The 21799-nt window shown below is 46.0% G+C and overlaps 1 protein-coding gene across 8 annotated transcripts in view; it reads right to left on the bottom strand.

Annotated features, from left to right (window-relative positions):
* OSBP2 (oxysterol binding protein 2) overlaps window positions 1-21799 on the bottom strand; it is a 119767-nt gene that overhangs the window by 46775 nt on the left and 51193 nt on the right. The window contains exon 1 of one of the 8 annotated variants that reach the window (XM_080401744.1): window positions 18939-21011. The exons of the other annotated variants lie outside the window; for them this stretch is intronic. Within the exon in view, the coding sequence (XP_080257870.1) occupies window positions 18939-18993 (55 nt within the window). The 5' untranslated portion in view covers window positions 18994-21011. Of the gene's footprint in view, window positions 1-18938; window positions 21012-21799 lie in introns of those variants that run through there. 8 annotated transcript variants of the gene reach the window in all.

Genomic DNA, 21799 nt, shown 5'->3' with positions numbered 1-21799 from the left:
CCCAGTTAACAGCTTGGGGTGCAAAGCTCTGCTTCACTGCCAGCATGTGTTAACACCTGCCTCCTGGATTACAAGCACAGCTAATTGTGGGCCCCAGGGACAGCGACTTTGCTTTTCATACCTGCAAAACTGGCCAGACTGCTTCTCTGTGAGGGGATCCTTGTAAAGCCTGGATTAGCCCCATGGTGGGATGCAAGCATACAACCCAGGCGCCTGCAGCATCACCTCCCCGCTCCTCAGCTACTCTGCAAGGCCAGTAATGGTCCAGGGATCCCAGCACCTCCAGCTGGAGAGTCTGGAGATATCAGTGGGAGGCCCAGCACACCTCCAAGGGATGATTCCACATTTCAGTGGATCAAATCTTTATGGAGCAACTAACACCAGGGAAGGGGAAAAAAACAACCTGTTTATGGCCACGCCATGCTGAGCAAGGATCAGTATCAGAAACCATGATGGAGAAGGTCTTTGCTGAGAGCACATGCAGACACACACTGCACTGCTACAGTCTTCGATGTACCGAGCCCATTCATCAGGACATCAGCTTCCCAGTGCATCCCTGACAGCTCTGAAGATGCTTGCAAGCCTGAAGAACAGTTTGGGGTTGGGTCTGACCAGCACACATGCAGGCAACAGCCTGTTTCTCAGAGCAGATATTCTGCAGTAGCAAAGGGTTTCTGCTACCCAGACTCCCATAACGCTCCTACCTCCCCTTCCCCAGGGATTGAAACTGCAGATGACATCCTCTTTTATAATCATAGAATGGTTTGGGATGAAGGGGACATTAAAGACCATCTAGTCCAATCCCCCTGCCATATGCAGGGACATCTTCAACTCGACCAGGTTACTCAGAGCCCAGCCAACCTGACCTTGAATGCTTCCAGGGATGGGGCATCTACCACCTCTTTGGGTTACCAGTGCCAGTTTTTCCACCACCTTCATCATAAAACATTTCTTCCTTACATCTAGTCTGAGGCTGTCTCATCTGCAGAGGGAACCTGTTCCCTCTTTGCACCTTTAACAACCACAAGTTTTCATGCCAGAATTTCATTCACAAATCACTTGCTGAGCACGGAGGAGACCTTCCAAGCTGTTAGAAGATCAAAACCGCATGTTGCACGCTAGGATCACTCTGTCAGCTCCCTGGGTACTGCTCTACATTGAATTACATCAAAGCAGACATTGTAGGACACTGCCCAGAGAGAAGCTCAAGGCTTGCTAAGGAAGCCAACCACCAATCAGGCCGTGTGTGCCACCCAGCAAGCCTCAAAGCTCAGCTGCACCTCTTCTGCAAATTTCAAGAAAGATGGAACAATGTCAATGCTGCAGAGCAAGTCCCCAGCCCACGTCTGGTACCCAGTTCCCCTCTCAACACAACCGCCGCCACACGAGTTTGACGGTAACATTGAGATCATCCCCTGGGGTATTCTGGGGTCATTAAATTACTCAGCAGATGGAACAGAGATCAACAAATCCATAGTCAGGCAGCCCTGATAATGCTTGCATTTAAAACTATCCCAAGTCAGATTGCTGTGGCAGGTATCAGGTTCAGCCCCAGAAACCTCTTTAGGTGGAACAGATCCACCCTGGGGCTGCCAGCTCCATTGCAGACTATATTCTTTCATATTCTTCTCTTCCACGGGGTTCACAGTCCACCAGACAGAAAGCAGGGGAATAAGGAAGCCTCCAGGCAGACAAACCCTTGGTGATGAGGGTCTTCTGGGAGCTGGTTGGCATATGGTGAGTTTGCAGGAGGCCCCGTCTCCTCCCAGCATCACTCTGAAATTTTGTACAGAGACGCTGGACATCTGGTTACTCACCCCACCAAACCCCACATAAAACTGCTTGATAAAGTGTTTATCATCTTTGGATATATCCATATCAGCAATACAGACACAAAAACCTCTGTGACCCATTCCGACTCTCCAGGACCAAAGAGATCCACATCCACATGAACATTACAAATACGCACTTTAATAAACCATCCCTCCTGCTATTTGTATGTACACACCGAATTCACAGCCAGCACACAATCCAAGACAACTGCAGGGAGGACTTGCACTACCTACAACTTCAGGACTACCTCCAAGTAGACCAGGAAATATTTAGCCCCAAGAGTACAAGTGCCATCATAAATAATTAAGTCATTTGTTCTTGCTTAACAGATGAACAAAGCACATGAAAAATATGTACAAAAATTGTTACTTAATTGTGCCTGTCTGTCTATTCGCTACATCCTTTAGTATCCAGAGATTACTATGAATTTGCACTGTTCCCCTGCACTGAAATGGAGAAGCCACTACAGTTTGGCAGCACCATGAGCAGGGGAACAAGAAGTCCCCGTGTCTCTGCAAGGGCAGCAGGGCAGGGCTGGGCATGAACAGCTTGTTTAGCCTGAAACAAGCCAGAAGAAACGCAAAATGGCATAAAACTCAAATGTCAAGATATTTTGGAAGAAATTAGTTGTCTTCAGAGCAGAAGCTCACAGAAGTGACCACCATCACAGATGTGGGGTGGCACCCCCATCTTTCACAGACAACAGCAACAGCACTCTGGCACACAGCTACTGAAAACCACCGAAGGTCTTGGATGTCTTCTTAAGTGCGTCACTGAACATACATTTTTAATGATGCTCAAACATTTTCCAGCCTTGGGTCTATCTACTATTTCAGCAGTGTGAGGAGGGGAGCTCACATATGGGTTGGCCTCTCTTCCTGACATCCATCAGCCAAAGGCAGCTGCACGGCCGGTGGCACAGCTGGCACTCGGGAACCAGACAGCATCTGAGAGGTACATCAGCTAATGCCATGCTCCCATCCTCCTCAGGATAACGTCATCCTTGGTGTAAGTGGGACCACTCCCAGGGGGTTCACCAAGGATGAACCTGGCCCATGATTTTTTAATTTTGTTTTTTTTACTAATAGCGTCTTTTTTTTCCTGAAAGTCTCCCACATCAGCAGGCAACACACAACCTGCCCCAGGCTTCCTCATCCTCGCTGAAACCAGTGGGAGATGTACAAAGGACACTCGTACATTCCTGGCAGCACTCTCTTTTCTCACTAACCAGACATGACAAGGGACCCTGTTCCCAGGGAGGGGGAGCAGCGTCACAAACAGAGGCAGGGAAGGGACTGCAGGGCTGCGATAGCATCATCCCCACCAAACTTGCAGCCACCACAGAACCACACACGCGACAGCAGAATTCCCAGGTTTAGGATGGCTAGCACCAGTGCAACAGCAGTGAAGGTCTGCTGGGATACAGGCTCAGCTCCCACAGCCACACCAGGGCAGCCCATCACAAAATTTCTGCTGCTGTAATGCTGCCCAGAGCAGCTCAGGGGAGGGCATGCTGCAGCCTCCCTTCTCCCAAACCCACCAGCTAACGCACCCCTCACTCTTCAGACCCGGGGGTTACACACAGCAACATCCCTACAGGCTTATAAGCTCAGCTCACCCAAGGTTCTGGAGGAAGAGCCATCCAGGCTAAGCTGCATACTGTGGAAACCCTCCCATTAAGTCATCTGCCTAAGCCACCTGAGCTCAGCTTACTCACATGTAAGAGGATCAGGGTGGGTGTAAGTTACCTACCTTCCTCCAATTCCCCAAGGGTCAGGACAAGCCAGCAGCAAGGGAGGGATGCTGCAGGACCTGGAAGTCTCCCAGACCCTTTGCTCTGCCACCCAGCCTGTAATTGAGAGCCCCAGGCATGGCGAGGGTGAAAGCAGGTCACAAGCAGCCCCAAAAAGGCACCTGACTTACAGCCCCTTCCCACCGCTTTTGCCTTCAAATTTAAATTCTGCTCCTTCAGTACTCACACACAGGCAAAGCCCCGGAGCGCACACACCACCAACCTCCTCCTGAGCACCAGCCATCCAGCAGGGCTGGGACAGGCTCGTTAAGGGTTTTCGTTAAGGGTTTGAACTGGAAGGAAAGGCAAACCTTCTGTCAGCCCCTTTGTAGGGAAGATTTTTCTAACTGAGAGCAAGAGCAAAGATTTGGTGAAACACAGAACCTACCTAAAAGTGAGAGACTTCAAGTGAAACCTGCACCAGGACAAGCAAACACCATCGAGGGCATAGCGCTGGGGACATCACTGCAGACTAGAGGGCTCACAGGCAGATGCCATGACAGATCCAAACCCAAGTTAACTGGAAGCATGCCTTTACAAACTAACAACTGCTAACACGGCTTCAGTAATTACTAGTAATCTTCCCCCGGGTAAGGCGGGATGAATGCCTGCACAACAAAATGTATATTTTCCTGGACTGCGTGTTCATTAATTAAAAGCTGCAGTTTATCAGCACCATTAAAGCCACTTTAATTCACAACGAACAGCAAAGCCACAGATACTAATTAGTGGGCTGCACAGTATTACATCCAGCTTGCTGCTAAGCTGCCAGCATGGGTCCTGGTCTGACACCAGCTCAGCACAAGATGCCCAATAGCAGGAGCACATGGGGGAAGCACCTATTTTCTCCACATCTGCAAAATACTGTTGAGAGGCCTGAATGCTGCATGTCAAGAGATGCTATGGCATGGCATAGCACACAGACATGCCAGTCCTTGCATTGGAGGCGGGCTGGCACCATGGCACTAGTCACAACTGCCTACAGAGACACCCTTCCCTTATCCTTTTCCCTCCTTCCTTCCACTCACTGAGCAGCAAGACTTTCCCAACATGCCAGAACAGACAAACAACAAAGCACTATTCTCTGCAAGGGGGGCAAGAGAGAAATCATTAATGGGCAAACAGCCCTAGCAACCCATTTCCTACAAATGGAAAGGTAATTTAATCAGTTCCACTCAGTGACAGATCGGCCCATCACACAGTCCACAGTCCAGGTTTAGTTGGGGAACAGCACAGACAGGGAGAAGGGCAGTCACTGATGCAGCAGCATCTCCCCTAGAAGTGCTGCACCGGCTGTCAGCACAGCCTAGTCAGTAAAGAAGGAAAAAAAAATAATAATCTATTTCTGCTGTACATAGAGCCTCTATTTGCAGACCCATTCGGATGGAGCTGGGAGTTCATCTCCTTTCCCATTCTATAAATGCATTTCTGGTCTCTAATTACACCATCAGGTGGTCAAGATGGCCACTTCCTCCCTAATTACTCTGCTTTGTATTTAAGACACAGCTAATAAGCCCATGTTGTTAGTGATTGCTGCCTATTAGCTCCATGGAGGAGAGCATCTCCAGCCTTGTGCTGAGCCGCTCTGGCACCGATCCTGCGCCATGAGCTCCCAAGCAGCACATTCATTTCCATCAGCACCTACGTATCCTCGTCCAACTGAGACACACAGGCACATAGGCAGGAACCCACCTCCATGATTGCTAGAAATAAAGGGAAAAGGGGCAGAGAGGGCATCATTCACAAAGAAAACTAACAGTCCCTGGCCTCAGCACACAGTTTTGCTACCTTGCTGAACTCTGAGGGCTCCTTACTGCAAAGGAGGCAATGCAATGATCCCTGTTTGCAAAGCAGGACCTCCCATCGGATGCTCGCTGCCCTACAAGCTCTTCCTAACAAGCCTTGCAGGGCTGCAGAGGCTGCATAAACCACCGCTGGTGCCTTGTCATGTGCATGCAAATACCTGCACGTCCAGCTCCACTGGCCATGGGGGTCAAGGACAGCTGGGGGGGTGGTTCCTCCCTTGCTCCTGCAAGCAAACATCCCAGCCGCTTCTCCTTTTGTTCATGCTGATTAAAACAAGAGAGGATTTCCACAACACGAAACATCTCTAACCATCCCCACAGACACCCCTGTGGCTAGTAAAACCTTCTAGAGCAACGTATGTTAATATAATATAAAGTATACACCTTACGTAATACATGATAGGTGTACAGCGTTCAGTCTGTATTTTAAAAAAGATGAATCCAACAGCCCTGGCCACAAACTTTAAGCACTTTCACAAAGGGAGAACAGCAGCCACAGGCTGTTCAACTGCTGAAGTCAGAACAGAACTACAGCTCTCCAGCAGGCTCAAGCCAGGCACAAGCCCAGGGTAAACTACAGATACCTTTTAACCCTGACAGCAGCCAACTTGGCAACAACCTAGGAACTAGTGGATATAGCATCTCTCCATTCTTTTACAACTCAGCAAGATGCCTTTCTAACTGACCTACTTTCCAGAGGAACTACATCACTAAACAATACAGGACGTACCTGTAGGTTTCACGGGACAGGTATTAGGTATTACTTTCTATTTCACGCTTCCTCTGGATGGCTGTGCCAAGGAAGGAGATGTCAAAACTTCCAGGCAAGAGCCCCTTAGGAGATTTTTAAGTAAATCTGGAAAGAGGCTGAATCAACACTTCTACTTTGGGACAGGCTACTCAACAGTACAGCAGCCACTCATGCCTGGTCCCTCCTCAAATTTCAATCCAATATTTGTTACATAGCAGGGTTGGCCTGTACATCAACTTTAAAACATTCATTCAAATGGTTTCTAGCTGGGCCATAAAATAAATACACACTGCTATTATGTAACTATAGGAATGTATTTATTCACCTATTTTATAGCCCAGCTATAAACTACTACCACACGTGTGCACCTTGGTGCAGATGCCACAAGCCCAATGCACTGATGACCCAACCCAGGGAGCCCTTGGTCACTGCTAAGTGGCAGCCCAGGATTTGACTTTCATTAGATGATTATCATCCGTATTGCCATCAAATATTAATGACAGATTATATTTGCTGAGTAGGGAACACAGTAAGAAACCCAGGCCTTAGCACCAAATGCACTAAGTGGACCTCGCAAGGGATACTTCTGTTGCAAATTTCCTCTGCAAGCAGGAGCACCTTTACTCCTACTGGAAAAAGCTTTCATAGCCTCAAAATTAACTAAAGACAAACTAATTATCTTCATCTGTCAGACCTTTTTATGCACAGTAAGTGTGGCCTTTGTATTCCTGCTAGCCAGCACTCCCAGTGCATAAGGCAGGCAGCTGTAACCTGTTATCATAATGCAGAATACCTCACTCTAAAAAGAAGGCTTTCAACACCTCAGTCCTTCCTTAATTTGGCCGATGTCAATGAACCCAATATACAAGATCCCATCAGCTCTAACCAAAGCAGATCAGGCCTTCAACATACAAACACAGAAGAATACAAAACATCTCCTTAATTCCATGTTCACCTTTTTCTCTCACTGTCTAATCACAAGGTCTGCATTGGTTTCATCTTACAAGCACAAAAAAACCTATTAAAAGTAACCCCGAGCCTCCAGGCTAAGCGCTTCTCTCCGCAAGGAATCTCCTGCCAAGCAAAAAGCCAGGGCCAGCTTTTCCCTGGGCAGCTTTTAATGATAAAAGTGATCCTTATTTTAAGCATACCTCAAACAGCTCCTTTTTGGTGAGGTAAGTGGATTTAAGGCCAAAATTTTTGTAGAAAACAACTATTATAGCGTGAGGATTTCTAAATGAAAAGCAAAGCGCCCTTGGGAAGTATTTTCACTTCCAAAGTATTCCCCATTTCCAGCGGGGAATGGGCTTGCCAGAGAGACTTCTAGCACACAGTTCGCACATCACATTTTTTACAGTAAATTGATTTTAAAAGCCAATGTTTTCACAGCTTTGGGGTTCAGTTTGTTGCTTAAACATCAGAAATATCTGCTCGTCACATCCCAGGACTAACAACCCTCTGGGCTTGCCGAATATGCTCCACATGTGGCATATGGACATGCCCCCTACCGTACAGGGAAAGCTTTATAGATGTCAACGCAAAGCTTCCTCAAAAAGCGTCACTTGCCCACCAGAAAACGCTTTGGGGGCAGCAAATGACCAGTCCAGACAGAAAAACCACTCCCACCTTATCCTGCCAGCGTGAAGCACCATCACAGAGCCACTGGAAGCTTCTGCATCAAGAGATGCATCAAAAAGAGCCTGATAAACACAATATTCACTGAAATGGAGGGGGAAAAAAAATCAGGCTGTGATTTGAGGTGTCCACTCCAGGAGGGCTGCGTGCTGCCTTCAGCCCTTGTCATGAGTCACTCCCTTTGCCCAGGGCTGTGGAGATCAGGTGGGGTATCTTCATTCATAGGAAAGGCTTATGAAGGACACCTGAAACTATTAAAAGCACATAGATACTGCACACATACAGTACACTAGAGTTTACGTTTCACACATGCAGCCCCATGATAAATGCATTCAATGTGCCCAGGAAAAGAAGTGCACACATCTGTGGTGGCTGCAAGCAACCACAATCATTTTGTCAGCACTAGGCAGAACAACAGCTGAACAACTCAACAGTTGGGCAAGATGACAAGGAACAGCACAGGCAGAACTACAAGACACCCTGAGAATATTTGAATTTTTAAGTTGCTACCAAAAAAAAAAAAAAAAAAAAAAAAAAGAAAAAGTGCTTTGTGCTCTCTATCACTCCCCATTGCAAAGATGCCAAAGCCACCTAACACCTTCCCAGTATCAAACCAGAAATAATCTGACTTCAGACACCCTTGGAAGAGATCTCCCTAGGTTTGTTCCTTGTGGTTACCAAGGTCTCCCTGAAGCCCCAGTCACTGCTTCTCTTGCGCTTAACACTCACCACCTTCCCCTCAATTTTCATGCATCAAGAATCAGGATGGCTTCAGCTTTTTGTGAGAATAATTCTGGTTTGGGGCATTTTATTCTCCACTGAAGCCTAGTTATATAAACTGCTGTGCATGCATGTGCAGATCTCCTGTTACTCACATGTCCTTACATCACCCAGCTAGAAAAATGGCTCGAGAAGAAAACCAATGGAAAGCAGACAATCTGGATTTGATAAAAAGAGCACTTTTTTTCTGTCATCTGAAGCCTGCTGTAAATCCTTAATTGCTTTCATTTTTATTTGACCTATTTGCATTTCTTCTTTCCTTGCCTTTTTCTAGGGGAAAGAAATTACATTTAGATAAAATAGCTTATTGTGAAGTGATGCTTGAGAGCAGGATGGAGATGCACGTCCACGTGGACTGTACCAGGACCAGATCAAGCAGCGGCTGATGCTCTCACACACCGTTCTGCAGAGGCAGCTTCACACCACACACTAATGAAAATAAAATAGGACCAGTGTTTAGAAGTTGCAACTTTAAACACCTATATCTAAAGAAGATGGGATGACTCATCTCACCTTTGGACAGCCAGAAATGGAAAGTCCAAATCTGAGCAGGTCCATCCCCAGACTTTCCTCAGGGTCAGTGGGCAACCTATTTTGGGAAGAAACAAACAGCTCTTGGAAGTGCCCAGCTCTCTACTGACAACCCTGGGTAAGGGATCAGGCTTCAGCTTTTAAATTGGATATAGTATGATCTCAACTTCAGTGAGGTGAGATGAAACCCACACAGGAGATGGTGACATGATTCCTAATGAATCTTTGCAGGAGGAGATTAGTGACTTGGTTCCTGATGAATTTTTTGTTAGGATTTGCCCCTTTTCCTCCCATAAACCTATTAATTATCTCAAACTCCATCAAAGGAGCAACAGTTGGATGTGACCACCAAGGAAGTCTCAGTGCCACCAACTCCCAGCAGGTACAGACCCTCTGGGCACCGCAGAAATGTAAAGAAAATACAGTAAGCAATGAGTTGTCAGTGCCCAGGATCAAAAGAGCCTTCAGTGGTCTGAAAGGAAAGTTAAGAGCATCCTGCAAACCCTCCTTTCTCACCACCACCCCTTTTCCTTTGCTGTGAGAAGCCTGGTTTTGCTTGGCCCCTCCACCAATGAAGCAATATAGAAGTTGTCCAAAATGAAAGGCAGGGCCCCCCACGGCAGACTTGTTCTGCTTCATCGCAGGATCCCACCCAGAAAAAGCACAACAAAATTGTTTGGTAGCACTCACAAAACAGGGATTTCTGCCCTAAACCAGCACGGATTTGGGCAGAGTATCACTTGCCCCACAAAGAACAGTGCTCCTGCACACCCACCACTGAGCTCTCCTGAGACTGGCAGTGGGAAATACCTGGAGTAACCTCAGGAGCAGTAACTATTTGGAGATTATAGTGCGCAGCCTTAAATTCCAGCTCACCACCACCCAGGTGCTCCTGGAGAACATCTCTGTCTCTTGCAGTATGTCAGACCAAAGCAGGGGCAAGGCGGATTACAGTACACACACGCACTCATTTTGTCTCAAATGCAAGGTGATTTGGCTTATAAAAAAAAAAAAAAAAACACAACACACCACACAAAAACCAAAACCATCAAACTATCTCATTTACTGAAACCAAGTAACAAGTCTGATAATTTACCCTTTACAAGCAAACCAATTCTTTGTGACATTAAAGATGCACAAAAGAACAAACTATAATAAAATTTAACCTTCTCCACAGTAAAACTTTGTAAATCTGAACCACGGGTGATTTACCCTATTTTTTAAACGCCTGATAAAGCGCAAAGACCAAGGTGCCACACATTTTACAAATCTCAAACCAAACCTAGAAAGGACATAGCACATGAAGCCCAAGAGTCCTGTCTGTAGGCAAGATGACACGCTGTCACACAAACACCACCGAGGGACCTGCACAGAGTATTTTTTATATTTCTCTGTCTCCCAGGGCTCCTGCATGAGGTTAAACACACACGCACACACCCATCCCCAGAAGGCTCCTGACTAGCTAAAGCAGCCCCTCCATTGCTCCCCAGGATGCTAAGGGAGCACATGCTGGGCTGGATCCGTCCGGCAGCGACAGCAGGAGTACGCCGGGAAGGCCACTAACCCTTGTGAAATTTATTCAGACAGCCGGTGTTGCAGAAGGAACGGATGGATCCAGTCTCCCAGCAGCCCCTACCCTTCATGCCCACCGCGGGATCTCTCTTGCAGAGGCTACGCACTACATGGCTGTCAGCTTTAGGATGGAAAATAAAGGAAAGAAGAAAATGTCCTTATTCAGCAGTCAGCCAGATGGCTGCATCGCTGCACTTACAGTTCCACACTTCACATAAGAAATTCTTGCCACATGCTGTTAGCAGAGCACTACGGCACCCAGCACACAGCAACCATCAAATCACCCTCTTACCAGCATGCACTACGGAGCAACCTTAACTCCATCTCTGCCAGAAACCGGCATCATCCTGCCAAAAAAAAAGGGGTACGGGAGGAGGGAAAACAATACCAGGTCCTGCTAAGGGGAGGTTTCGCTGGAGCCATCTCCAAAGTGATGCTGGATATTCAGCCCAAAATTCAAAGGGATGCTCTTTTTGGGAGAAAGGATGGTATTTGGAAGCATGTCCCTTTAAATGCTGCTGAGGTTATTTTTAGGACACTTGCTTAAAATACGCATCAGAATTTCTTTGGTTTTATCAGGAACGTCATTATATATTTTACTTGTGCAGCTACTTTTCACATCTCCCCAACAGCTCAATAACAAAACCTCTGATGTTTCACAACCGCACGCCCTCCTGATGTCTATTTTCTCACCCCTCCATTGTGGGACAAGTGGATTTTCCCAGCCTTTAATATTTCACTGGTCTCAGGAGAACCAGCGAGTCCAGAGGAAAAATGCAGCATGAAACACAACTCGATATAAGATGAGCAGCTGCAGCCAAGGTGCTACTGCGTGATGTGCAGCTGAATACACAATCAGGGCTCAGGGAACTGGAGATGAGACCACTGTCAAGTATTTACAAGTATTAATAGTTTATATGCAATACTTTTCTCCCACTTTAGCTGGATTGCAAGGCTTTTATAGCAACGAAGGAAAGGCTCATCATCCACCTTTTAAACTGCAATTACTCTCTGTGTATACCCATTTTAAAAAAGATGGAGGGACTTTTCAAGCATTCTGGGTGGGAAAAGGACAAATTCTGAAAAGTCAAGCTATCACCACGCTACATATTTGAGGCAGGGAAAACTAATGCTGGCAATGCACATGCATGTAAAAATGTTATTAACTTGGTTGCATATATACTCATGCTTTGGGTAGGAACCAGCATTTTTTCAAGGGAAAAAAACCCACAAATACCACAAGAACAGCAATTTTTAATTGGCAGGGAAGGCCTCAACAGGATTCAGCTCAAAACAAGCACTTCCATTTCTGCTAGCAGATCCAAGAACCAGATGGAGCCAAGATCTGTGTTTTGACACCAATATCAGAGCCAATACATACATACATCTATATATCAGTCTATGTATACATACATACCAAGAGGGATAGACATACACACACTCACACATATGTATCTCATATACTCATCTTCCACATACAAATTACTCAAAGCTCATGTGCACACCTATGACCTGCAGAGCTCTGACTTCCTACAATCACTCCATTTCCCTGAAAATCAGACCACTTATGATCCGTTCAGGAGCAGCTTCCAGTCCAGGCCCCTGTAGATGACATCAGGCTGACATAACCAATGCCTTTTTCTTCTCTGGGCCAGCTTTGCCTCCCAAGCTTCAAGCACAGCCTGCCACTTGCCAAGGACAGACAGCAAGAGGGGGTTTAAGGGTGACTTGCAAGAACCTTCCACTTGGGTTTGGAAGGCAGAACAGCAAGAGGAGTGCAGCATGGAGACAACCACTTGAGCCTTGCAGGAGTCTGCAGGGAGCGAAGGTCAACTAGGCAGGACAAGCAGGGCTGAGCTAATAACCTGCTGCGTATGAACACAGCGATACAGGGTCTTGGTCAAATACAGAATGATTATCTCAAGTTGGAAGGGACCCACAATGTTCATCTAAGTTCAACTCCCTGCACCATCCCTGTGAAGTCTCCCCACTCACCAGACAAACCCATGGCATGTAACTCAGCGATCTCTCCCAGTTAACTATAGGAAAATGCATTTAATGGCTGTCTAAATCACCAGGAAAAAGGTTTTTTTCCACCAAGATACTCTTTGTTTTGCTCTTCTAAGCAACTTCCTTATTCTGGTGGTGGCTTGAACACAAGTTAGCTATCTCCTATTGCAGCAACTGCAAGGAAGGTCACAGAAAGCAAAGCTAAGACCCTCCTGATGAACCTAATGTTCACAAACGGCTGTAACTAGCTCTGCATCTCTTCTGCCAGCTACCATGAACCTCCTCCTGCCAATATTTAAGTCACAGCTGCAATAACTCATCTAAATGCTTGGAGGACTAGTCCTAAACTTCCCTTTTAAAAACAGATTGCAGACTTATCCCTGAACAAAAACAAGAGCTACCTTGGTCACAGGATCAGCAAAAGGTACCTGGGAAATGCCACCTGCCATGTCACTTTATGTCACAATGAAATTTCTTCTTGGTTGCTTTCTACAAGAAATACTCCCATCATGACGTTACTTCTTGCTGAGCAACACAAAATCAGTCAGTGAGACAAAGGTGGGAACGGGTGTGGGGGTGTGGGTCATGCAGGGCTGACTGAGGGGGGCCAGGAAAAGACCAGGATAAAAATGATGAATGAGGGGAGCCAGAAGGAGAACATTCATCTCCCCGTGGCACACCCAGCATCCCCACGGACATGCACCGCCTCCTGGATCACCAGCTCTACCTTCAGGCTCCGTTTGGCAATATCAAAACTGCATCAGATTTTAAAAACAGACCCCTCCCTTGCAAATTCTACCTTCCAAATACTTCATGTGGAAGAAAAGGAGGCAGGAAGGTTAGGGTGACGATTGTAGTTTGGTTTTAATCTGACTTGTTTGTCCAAGTTTGATGAAATTCTAAAACAAAGTGGAGACACTTCCAAGTATTTTCTGTTTTCCCATTCCAGAGTGTGACCACTAACACACAGACCCACCAGAAGTCCAAGGGCTACACACTTTGGCAGGACATTTCTCATCATTATTATTCAACTGCTCTTGAAAGCATCCATAGTCCATTTTCTAACATCTTTATAGTTGTGCCACATCCATCTCTAAAACGAACTGATAAAACATTAGATGAATTTTAACAATCCAGAGCTCTAATAGGAGTAGTGGTACTGCAACTACTCAAACCCCAGCTCATCCATTAAATATATATATACACACCTCAATCAGAAGCACTTCATTTGTAGCAGCTGAAATAATGTCTCACTGATTCAGCTGCAGAAAGCAGCACTGCGTACGGGCAGTAGGAAGGGCTGCCCTATGCAAGGACCCACTGCGTTTCTACAAGCTCTAGAGACCACTCACATACGGGGGGGAGTCATCACTTCATGAACTTACACATTAGTTTAAGACAACTAACTTCAAGGTCTCTTTCAAATACGTGCATATGCATTACACACCCCAAAAGGAGCACAACCCAAGATGAAAAACCCAGCACTCAAAGCACCAATATTTTGGTGGCCCACACGTGCCAAACACAGCCCACCTCCTGGTTTGTTATAGTCTATATTTATGCAATTACATACTGTGCTTTCCACAGCACCTCTTCCTCATCCAGGGCTCAGCAGGGGCTCAGCTCAGTGAAGCAGGGAGGTGTGGAGGGAGATCACAGTTGTAAGGCTCCGACCAAAGGCGATCTTTCCCCCGGGATGCTCTCCACAGGCTCCATATCCTTTCTTCCCTTCACCTCTCTTCTCCGCAGCTCTCATCCCCCTGCACTCAGGGCTGGAGATACCTCCTCCTCCTCTCCCTGCATCCACCACGTGCAGGCACTGCCTGCCCTGCCACAGCACACAGGAGGAAAGAACCCGGCTCAGAAAAAACAGAAACTTCGGAGATGTCAGCTGTTCGGGTTTTAAAGGTTTCTAACAGAAAAGCACAAAATCAGCCCCTTTTCGGAGGCCGCCGCTTGAGCACAGGGGGGCAGATCCGCATCTCAAGAGCGACAACAGCTACACAAAGACAGGCTCCTTGCCAAATTTCAGGTCCTCACTTCAAGCCATATGGGAGGCAGCACAACAAAATTGCCTTAAAATAATTCTGCGGACTTCTGCCTGCACTGAAATACTGTATAATACACTAATTATAACAATATATAGTACTGCCTTGAAACAGCCCTTCTAGAAATGCCCAAACATTCCAAAGTAAAAAAAAACCCAACACACAAAAAAAACCACCACAAAACCCAGCCATATGAATACAGTCAGGACCCAAAGAAACAGAACAAATAGGTAAAGTTTAATACAACTACAAGAAAATGGAGAATCTTACAAAGAAAAGCATTTCACACAGGCAACAGCGAAAGGTGTCTCTAACATTCACAGCAGCAACACAGGGCTGGAAGGGATATCGAGCAACACTGAGGCAACATCCAGAGTACCCATACCACCTCTGACACCGACTTGCCAAACCTTGTCTTGAAAAGTGTATTTTGTAAGCAGACTTGATTCTCAACACCCAAGTTATTTTCCAGCTCCAAACTGAAGGGATTGCCTCTGCCCCCTGCAGACACAGGGAAGAAACAGTCACCTTCTTTCCATGCAAAAAACTTCAGCATATCAGAAGCAACTGTCGTACCTTCATAATCTGCTTTCTTTTAAAAAAAAAAGTAGTAAAATTTGATTCTTTCATGCTTCCTAGATTGCCGGGTGTTCCTCACAACTCTCCAAATACCTTCTGCCTTTTTAAAGCATGATGCCCTAAAACAAAGTACATATTCACCTGCACAAGCATGAAGTAAAAGGTATCTTGAACAAAATACCTGCCTTAAAACAGCCAAACACAATAGTGATTTCCCCCCACACCCCACAGTACTTCACACCTGGCTTTATTAAATTTCATCTTACAGATATCAGACCACTCACCAATTTCCAATCCTCTCTCGTTGCTCTCCTCCCTTCCAGGAAAAGCCATTCACACTGTGCCAACACAGCAAGAAAACTCTCAAGACTTTGAAAAGGAAAACACATTTAGCATCTTAAACCTTCTCCTGCCAGCTAGGTAACTTCTCTCTTGTTCTGTGCATCAAAGAAAGAATTATTTAAGGGGTAAAAAGTAAAGAAAGAAAGTAAAACATAATAGTATCTTTACTTCTCTGGGTTTCCTCATGCTTCTCCCTGCAAGGAATTAATTTTGCTGTAAACACTTAAACACAACTGAAGCAAGGCACAACAATAATCAACATCTCAAATCCTCTCTCCGTGCTCCCTTCTGCTGCACTGAGTTTGCCACCATCATCAGCAGTAAGTCAGCACCAGCCTGGCAGCACACCTCCGTGGAGCAAACCCCCTCAGCCCCATTTTGTCCATGTGGGGTTTTTGGTTGGTTGGTTGGTTGGTTGGTTTTGGTTTTTTTTACAGTCAACCTGTCCATGAGCAGAGTCAGACAGTCCAGAGCTGAAACCTTCCCCTGCAGACAAAATGCCATTTGGGGAAAGACACACTCACTGCTCCCTCTGACCTGCCAGCCCCACCGTGCGTGCCTACCACACAGCAAAAGAGCAAAATTACAGCCGGCTATTACTGCTTCTTTCTGTTTTCCTAATTGAGAAGAATTTCAACCTCTAGATATTACCAGGAAAACAACACGTGCAGGTCCAGAGCAGTTTCAGACCCACCTCACTCCCCACAGACCACAAATCTCAAGCCACAGATGCCCAGAATCAAAACCATGTAACTTGTCCAAGGTCACGCAGAAAGGTTGTCTCCAGAGAAACAGATCCCTGACAGCTTTCCATTAGCTTTGTCCAACACTTAGCTTTTTCTTTACATTTTGCTGCTGCCTTCATTTATTTTATTCCACTCAAAGCGCTAGCGGAATGAGAGAAAACACTCACAGGCTCCACCATGTTTACACTTATTCCCACAGTGGGCTTGCGTACTATGAAAATCTTCGATTAATGAAGAATATGCAATGCACCCTTGAGATGAAAATAAATGGAAAAATCAAAATAACCATTTTTTCTAGTGTAAACAGGCAGTTGAAAGAGATAACGCATGGATCTTTCATTAACACACTGACAGTTCTGCTCACGGACAGCTTGACCAAGGCTCTTCTTTGGCACTGTAGGTCACAGCATCCCTTGTTAGGCACTCAAAACTGTTAAAAAAATGCATTTTAATCACAACCCGCCTGTATTTCTGTTTGTTTAGCTGGATTTTGACCTTTGTACTGATGAAGAAACAACTCGCATAGAAAGAGAGCTCAACAGAAGGAATTCAATGTGCAAAAAAGAGCTACCAAAAAAAAGGACACCAAGTCTGAGCTATTACATTGCCATTTCTCCTTCACAATGTGAAAACCTAACAAAAAAATTGTCTTGTATCATATCAAGCCAAAAGACTTCAACATATTCCAAAATCTACCGGATTCTGGATCACATGAGGCTACACTGTTCCACGTATATCAGTACCCATCAACAGCACACATTATGATTTACCAGCTTCTGGAAATATGTCAAGAGTTTTTTTTTCCACATTAATTTTAAATTTGACATCAAAAAGCACGCCACTCTGGGAACACCACAGTCATCTCCACCTTTCACTACAGCATCAAACTTACCACATATCTGACAAGAAACAAAACAAAAACATTGTAATTTGCTTTTAAACAACCTGTCCCACAAGGAATAGTGCAACCAAGACAATTCAGGTTTAATAGAACTCTGTTTAATCACACATTTATTGCTCTTTGCTCTTAAATCTCTTATCAGGAAAACACACCTTGCTATTAGCAGATAAACAAGGAGTAAAACACTTGCAATCAACTTTGTGGGTTGTTTCCTTTGGTGTTTTTTTTTTTTAAAATCTGGCCCCTCATCAATATAGACCTACACGTCCTATAGTTAATGACATAGCAATGCAATGTCTCTTTTTACTTCATTTGCAATCATTTACCAAAGCAGCGCATCATCAGGCCTCAGAAATACTGAAATTAAGTATCAAATGTGCTTGGAAAAAATCAAGTCTAAGGGACAAGGCCAAGCAGGAGGTTTTCTGCAGCTGGCAGCTCCATTGTGGTTCCAACCAGCTCCTGAACGCCAGAACAGTCATGAAGCCAAAAACAACCTGAAAAGCAAACTACAGCTGCCCAAGCCCACCCTGTAAACCACAGCTGTCTCTGGTGGGTTGTGCTGGCTGGCACAGACACGGGATTCAGGTGGAAATCCCTTGGGAGCTGGCACATCTTAGTGCCTGTGGGGTCACACCTGGTGGCCCCTTTGCGCAGCTCTGACTGCCAGCCATCCCTGCCATCCCCTCAGCACCTCGGGGTCACCTGGTCCCACAGCAATGGTGGGACCCCAAGGCCTTACGTGGGGGTCTGAAACACCACATGCAGCGTGTCAGCCCTCCAACCACACTGTGCCAAGGTCCCACCATCACGCTGTGCCATTGTTGCTTACTCAGCAGAGCAGTGTCTTTCCTCTTGGACCACTCTCCGGAGCCACACAGCCCACCTCCATGCTCGGCATGACACGTTAAACAGAAATTAAGCATCATCAAGCTTTAGTAATACCCAGAGCTTCTCATTTTCCCCATTTTTCAGAGAGGTTCAGTCTCCATCACCCACATCAGCAGCTAACACAACATATCCAACCATTCGAGCATTTTAGGATCTAGAAAGCCTGAAGAAGTGTTATGAGGCTTAGGCAGGAGCTCAAAGCTATGGCCCGCTGCCACAGCTCCTTTTTTCCAGTATTACGCACAACGAAAAAGAAAATACATTATGTATGTATGCTAAAAAGTGCTGGAACATTTGCAATGGCTTGAATGCCATCAGGAGGCAGGGAAAAAACACATTAAATGAACTGATTTAAATAAGCCCTCTCTGACAGGCCCCACAGAAGGTAACTTCTCACCCCCACATCCTGAAAGACATGCAAACAGTGGCCTGGGGTGGACAACGTGTTAGCTTCCAGCCCATGCTAGGTAAGAGTCCACACACAGATTCTGCACATTGCTGGCCGTGACCTCTGTAGCCAGAATCCTTCAAACGCTGCCACTCACCTCATGTAGAAAGATTTGGTCTTGATTATAAACCTTCCAGTCAGAGATTTAGAAAGGAGGGAATAAGGCATTGTTGAGACAAGCATCTTTATACTGACACAACTCACACATAGGGGAAGCTGAAGCATATAAATAAATGCACTGGATAAAAACAACACAATGAACATCAGCACCAACCTTGGTCAGTGGCCAAGACTTGCTGGAAAACCATCTCAGCCATGCAAATTGCCATCTCTGGTCTCCTGTGAGCACTTCTGATCAATAACTTTGTGGCTGATGCTATTATTCCACTACTTTTCCAAAGTACTGGAATTCCCCCTTTGAGCAGGCCTGAATCTCTAGCAGTAGAAAAAAAAAGACCTTTTTCAAAACGAAAGGGACTTTCTCAACATGAGATGAAACAAAGGTACACATCCATTTTTTTGTTCCTGCAGCTCGATTAATTTCTTTTAATCACTTCCTTGGCATAATTATTCTGCAGGTTTCTTAACTGCCTGTCAAAAAACATCAGTAGGTCCTTTCCGGCTCTGCTGCCAGGTCTGATTGTGCCATCTACTCAAGTGGAGACTTCAGTTCTCCACCTTCTCACCCCTGTGCCCATCAGAAACAAATGCCCTGAGGCACAGGTGAGGAACCGCCTGCAGACAGTCCCAAGAGACTGACAAGCCTCAACCGTGTCTGGCTGCACCATCTGGACACATTGGGCCACCTTGCTCTCGCCAAAGAAGCTGGTTCATCCAGGAGCATACCAGTCCTGCAGCTGGGTGCTGGAGAGCAGAGGCAGAAGGCAGGGGAACAACTTGATTTCTTCCCTTCCCCCCCCCCCCCCTTCCGTTTTTCAAGCAATGCTAATCCTCCAGTATCTCTTGTTGTGCTGCTTATGATGCTAAGCAGTGAAAGAGAGCAGGAAATGCCTCTCTGGGTCAAGACTTCCCAAGTTCATGCAGTGCAGGCAGGGAAGGAAGAATCCACTTGCTGAACTGACTTAAAATCAAAGAGCTAGAAAAGGGAGTAGGACAGAGGTGCCTTAGCTGGGAACTGGCTCAGGCAGATGCAGCACCACTGAAAATGAAACCCCCTAGTTCTGTGGACTCACAAGAGTTAGAAGGAATACTATCCAGCTTCAGAGCCATTCACAAGTAGATTAACAGGGATAAAATATCCAGCTGGTCCCCACAGAGTCTACCATTCCCTATGATCTGCAAGGATTAGATTTGGGCAGGAGACCTCTTCCAATCCTCCCAACGTTGCATCCACATAACTGGGTGCCTTGTGTCTAACATGCCCCTGGGACCAGCAGGATTTCCTGCTCCATCTCACCCACCATGGGAATAAGCTATACTCTTCCAGGGGGGAAACCCTGTCAGTAACTGCCAGAAAAAAAGTACAATCTGCACCATTTCTGGGAAGAAGAAACAACTGCCCGATGGCTGTGGTTACTGACTGGCAGACAGCCTGGCTGCAGGTTAACAGCTCTGAATCTCGGTAGCACGACCAGTAGTGCCCAAAAGAATAAGCAGCCTCCAGCACTTTTCACGAAAGGAGGATGATAAACCTACCCCTGTAGTTTGGAAACCTCCTGCAGCACTAAGGAGCCTATTTAGAAAGCCTTACAGCTTTTCTATCCCCTCCATCCTCTCCAAAGTCAGTGTCAGCATCTTATGCCATCAGGTCCTTCTCTTCTCCACCGTGCTGCTGCTGCTTGCACTTCTGCTTACGTCCAAGGGCTCTCTGCACAGCCTTTCCATCCTTACTCATGTCAGAAGCCGAATGATTACCTATGTCTGGTGTGCCAAGTCACTGCTGTGCTCCCATGCTGCTAAATATAACACCTACCACTTCCCTTGATAAGACTCTGTCAGCAATTTAAGCTCCTATCAGTACATTTCAGGGAGAATCATAAACTGGATTTTTATCATCCCGTCATGCATTCATTCCTCCTTGTTTTCCCACAACAGCTTGTCCAGCTTTAGCTGTAAATGAATATTTAAGTTTCTAGTGAATGGGTTACTGCCAGAGGGAAAGCGTCTCCCTGAAGAGATTACTTTAAAATTGGCAAGACTCCTTAAAGCTGAATTTTTAGTTGAAGCTACAAATCTAATAACTGAGGTCAAAACCCACCCATTATTCACCTCCATGAACAGCACTCCCCACCAACGGTAAGTTATTACAGTACCACGAGAAATCATTTTACACAGAAAAAGGCAGGCTTCAGTGCGGCATTCCTCTTGCAGAAGCCTCTCTGCACCCCACACTAGTAGTTTAATTTTTATTTTCTTGCTCCATCCTAAACTGCAGTTGAACGGTCTTACGATACTTGCAGCAGCTGTATTTCAGTGACAGGGGCAATACCTCGTTGTCTCACCTCTGTGGCGGACTGTAAAGTGCCCCAAGGAGGAAGGTAAGGGCAGCAACACCTCTGCAGCGTGCACGAGCTACAACACCTTCAGTCACAGCAGGACGCTGCCCAGCACATGTGGCTTCACCTCCTTTTAACTGGAGAAATGCTGGTCCTTAACAAGGGGTTTCTTGCAGGAACATCTGCACAGCTCATTCGTTCTGATCACTTTATCAGTCTGATAATCAGACCCACCGTGACTGCAGCAAAACATGTTCCGGCTGAAGACCTTGGGAATTTCTCCAGCACCCATCCCAAAATACTGACATGTAACTGGGTGTTATAGAGGAAATGAACTCTTACCAGAAGCTAGCAGTGACACGGCATTCAGCAGCATGACAAAGAAACCCTTTTCAGTGACAGGGGTCTCTGCATGCCAGTTTGGTCAAGCTACATGCCTCCCTCCTTGGCAGCCAGGCAGGAGGGGGTTCCTAGAAACCTGACTCTGCCCTGGTGCCCCCAAATGCTTTTTCAGACCTTTTAAAGATGACATCAGAAAACAAAAGCAGAGAGTTGGAAAGCATTTGCAAAAAAAACTGAAAGAAAAGCTAAGGAAGCCATACCTGCTGCTTGCTTTTGTACTGTTCATAAGCCAGACACCTTTAAAAGGCAAACAGAACAAAAAGCAATTAACATCTGT

The sequence above is a fragment of the Falco punctatus genome, assembly GCF_963210335.1.
Source record: "Falco punctatus genome assembly, chromosome: 1".
Lineage (NCBI taxonomy): Eukaryota > Metazoa > Chordata > Aves > Falconiformes > Falconidae > Falco > Falco punctatus.
The sequence above is the reverse complement of the archived record's forward strand: the minus strand, read 5'-3'. Positions and strand labels throughout refer to the sequence as shown.